We start from the raw sequence: 3,477 nt of genomic DNA on the forward strand, positions 1-3,477 counted from the left end.
GAGAGTTTTACTTGTAAATTTGTGTTATGCCAAAGGCTTATTTAACCAGCTATTTGTGTGTTTATTTTTAGTTTTCACGGTGCTTACGCTGTTTGCAGAATAAAATCAATTGCACCGTTAGAGACTCTCTGCCTTGTATTCAGAAGCCAAGGGCTGCGACATTCTTTCCTTTGTTTTACAAATATGACCCAATATACACTACCGTTCAAAAGTTTGAGGTTACTTGCAAATTTCTTTGTTTTTGTTTAGTGATTTATTTTCTACATTCTACAACAATACTGGGGATTTAAAAACTATAAAATAACACATATGGCATTAGGTAATTACGTAACAACAACAAAAACAACAGTTAGTTGTTATTTTAAGACACAGGGGTCGGCTTTTATGTAATAGTTCTTGCAAGAACAGTATTGTCAAGTGCATTTGCAAAATCCGTCAAGCACCATAATGAAACTGGCTCTCATGAAGGCCGTCCCAGGAGGGCGAGACCAAAACCTACCTCTGCTACAGACGAGAAGTTCATTTAGAGTTATGAGCCTGAAAAATGACCAATTAACAGCACCTCAGATTAGATGCGTTATGAAGTCTTTACAGAGCAGAAGTAGCAGAAACATCTCACCATTAACTGTTCAAAGGAGATTAATGCATTTTTGGACGCCTTCAGCATTCCTTTACAATGTAGAAAGAAATAAAAATCAGGAACCATCATGGAGTTAAAAAGTGACCCCAACCTTTTGAACAGTAGTGTATGTTCAGTGATACTTCAAATAATATATTTATATATATATAGCATTTATTTCTGTATTGCGTTATATTTTTATACTAGTAAGTTGTTTGTTAAGTCAAAAGTCACGGAAGATGGCGAACTGGTGTGAACTTCAGCCAGTTCTGCTCAAAACAAAATAAAAACAGCATGAATTAAATAAAATGCCTCTGCAATAATCTCTGTTATTGGGAAAAATAATGACCATGAAATATTATTTCATAATAATAAGTACATTTATATAGCAGAGTGCAACATATTTTACAATAATAAGCTTTTTTTTTAAAATATGTTTTATTATTTCGCAATATCATTCTCATATTACATATATGTGTCTTATTTATTTGTAGAGTTATTTATTTCATCATGTCCTATTTATTAATTAATTTTAAACACTTTGGAATTCCATAGTGTGGTGGCTCAACTCATTGCCCAGCATGGGAAGGCTTTATCAGATGGTGAATTCATAAAACAGTGCCTCACTAAAGTCGCAGGAATAATGTGCCCAAAAAAAGTGAAGAAACACAGTTGTGCGGCGAATCAAAGACTTGTCAGTCAACATAAAACATTAACTGTCAGACAAAACATGTGCTTTTGATTTCTACTCCACTGCATGTGATGAGAGCACAGACGCCACAGATAACACACAGTTATTAATTTTTATGTGGGAGTTGACAATAACTTTTGCATTACGGAGGAGCTGCTTGATCTCAGTTGTGTCAAATGCAATTGACAAGATGGAACATAAATGGGACAAGTTGTGTGGAGTTACAACGGATGGAGCTCCAGCTACGACAGGCGAGAGCTAAGGAAGTCACGGCCTCGTGATTCGGCGGTTTTATTCTATGAAATCAGAGATCGACCTCTTCACGAGCCGAGTGACGCTCTGTGGTTGGCAGACCTGCCATTTTTAGTTGATCTTACTGAACACCTCAACACGCTCAACAAAAACCTACAAGGCAACTCGAACCGCAGCTTCGCACACACATGAAAGCATTCTGTGTGAATCTCCGACTGTTTGAGACACAGTTGCTAAATCTTTCATAAATCTTTCATAAACAGAATAGAAAACACTAAATACTGACAAATTGGAATAAATAACAGTTTTTTATTTCTTTAGATTAAAATCTGAATGAACATTGAGACATTTCTCCCTCAGATATCAGCGCACACAGACAGCTGTCTCACTCTTCACATGAATATACAGTATTCTGTGAATTAAACCCAACATGTTCACATTGTTCAGTTTGTTTTTCTCTTTTATTTTAGATTTCTGTTATCTGACTCTGGATCCCAACACGACACATCGTAACCTCATTCTGTCTGAGAAGAACAGAGCCGTGAGATACAGTGAGAGAGAGCAGCAGTACTCTGATCATCCAGAGAGATTTACTTATTGGGAACAGGTGATGTGTAAGGAGAGTGTGTGTGGACGCTGTTACTGGGAGGTGGAGTGGTGCGGGGGTGTTGTGTTCATATCAGTCTCATATAAAGAGATCAGCAAGAAAGGACGGGGTAATGAATGTCTGTTTGGACGCAACAATCAGTCCTGGAGTCTGGAGTGTTCTTCTTCTCCTCTCTGTTTCTCTCACAACAACATTAAGACTGATCTCAGAGCTCCATCATCCTCCAGAATAGGAGTGTATGTGGATCACAGTGCAGGAACTCTGTCCTTCTACAGCGTCTCTGACACGATGAAGCTCCTCCACAGAGTCCACACCACATTCACTCAGCCTCTGTACGCTGGGTTTGGGTTCTACAGGTTGCTTAGGCTTTACTACTTGTCTGACTCTACTGTGAGATTGTGTGATCCAGAATAAAGTGTGTAGTGTTTTGTGTAAAATTCCTGCACATTGTCACATTGTTGCTCAGTCATCTGTCTCACTAACACACAATCCAGCTGCACAAACAGCTCAGTAATTTAACACAGCGACAATTAAAGAGTAAATATTAACACTGAATATAGTTTAATAAAAATAAACAGATGTATTATTAAATGTATTAAATGTATTATTATAAAGTTGTATCTGTGTGAAGAGCCGTGGTGAGATTCGGCACATCAGACGTCACTTTAGAATAACTTTATATTTACATTATTGAGAGTAGATGTTTAAAACTGACCACACACACACACACACACACACACACACACACACACACACACACACACCAGGCCCGTAGCCAGCCTAGTGCAAGGGGGGGTTCTTTTTTTTTAAAAGTGGACCTTTTTTCTCAGTATTTTGTATTTGAGTATTTAATCATTTTGTATTTCATTTTGAGGATTAAATACTGCATTTTAGTGACATGTGCTGGATTAGCTTGTCTGCTGGTATCATAATGTGCATGCTTTTGATGCACCAAAAATATTTACCACAATGTTGTCAAATTGCTTATCAAGATCACGTGCGACTTTTTTCACTTCAAAAACACACACACACACACAGAGTTCAAAAGTTTAAAAACCACACTAACAACAGAATACATTTAAGGAATTTTTACTGGAATATTATTAAACTACAAATACAACTTCTCTCATCAACATGCTCTCTCATTTCTTTGTCTTTGCCTCTTCACTTTATTGAACTTATATAAAATATTTTAATATTCAACAAATTGTTATTTATATAGTCTATTAATTAGGCGAAATATAATAATAAAATATGTTAAATTCAACCTTTAAAATCCCAGTCATATAGCATAATTTAATCTTTATT

General features: G+C 36.4%; 1 protein-coding gene across 1 annotated transcript; it reads left to right on the forward strand.

Annotated features, from left to right (window-relative positions):
* Positions 1-1,835: 1,835 nt before the first annotated feature.
* On the forward strand, positions 1,836-3,185 carry LOC128507872 (tripartite motif-containing protein 16-like protein). Its single transcript, XM_053479009.1, has one exon. The coding sequence runs from the start codon at positions 1,993-1,995 to the stop codon at positions 2,581-2,583; it is 591 nt and encodes a 196-aa protein (XP_053334984.1). The 5' UTR covers positions 1,836-1,992; the 3' UTR covers positions 2,584-3,185.
* The last annotated feature ends 292 nt before the right edge of the window (positions 3,186-3,477 follow it).

The sequence above is a fragment of the Clarias gariepinus genome, chromosome 2 (genome assembly GCF_024256425.1).
Source record: "Clarias gariepinus isolate MV-2021 ecotype Netherlands chromosome 2, CGAR_prim_01v2, whole genome shotgun sequence".
Classification (NCBI taxonomy): Eukaryota; Metazoa; Chordata; class Actinopteri; order Siluriformes; family Clariidae; genus Clarias; species Clarias gariepinus.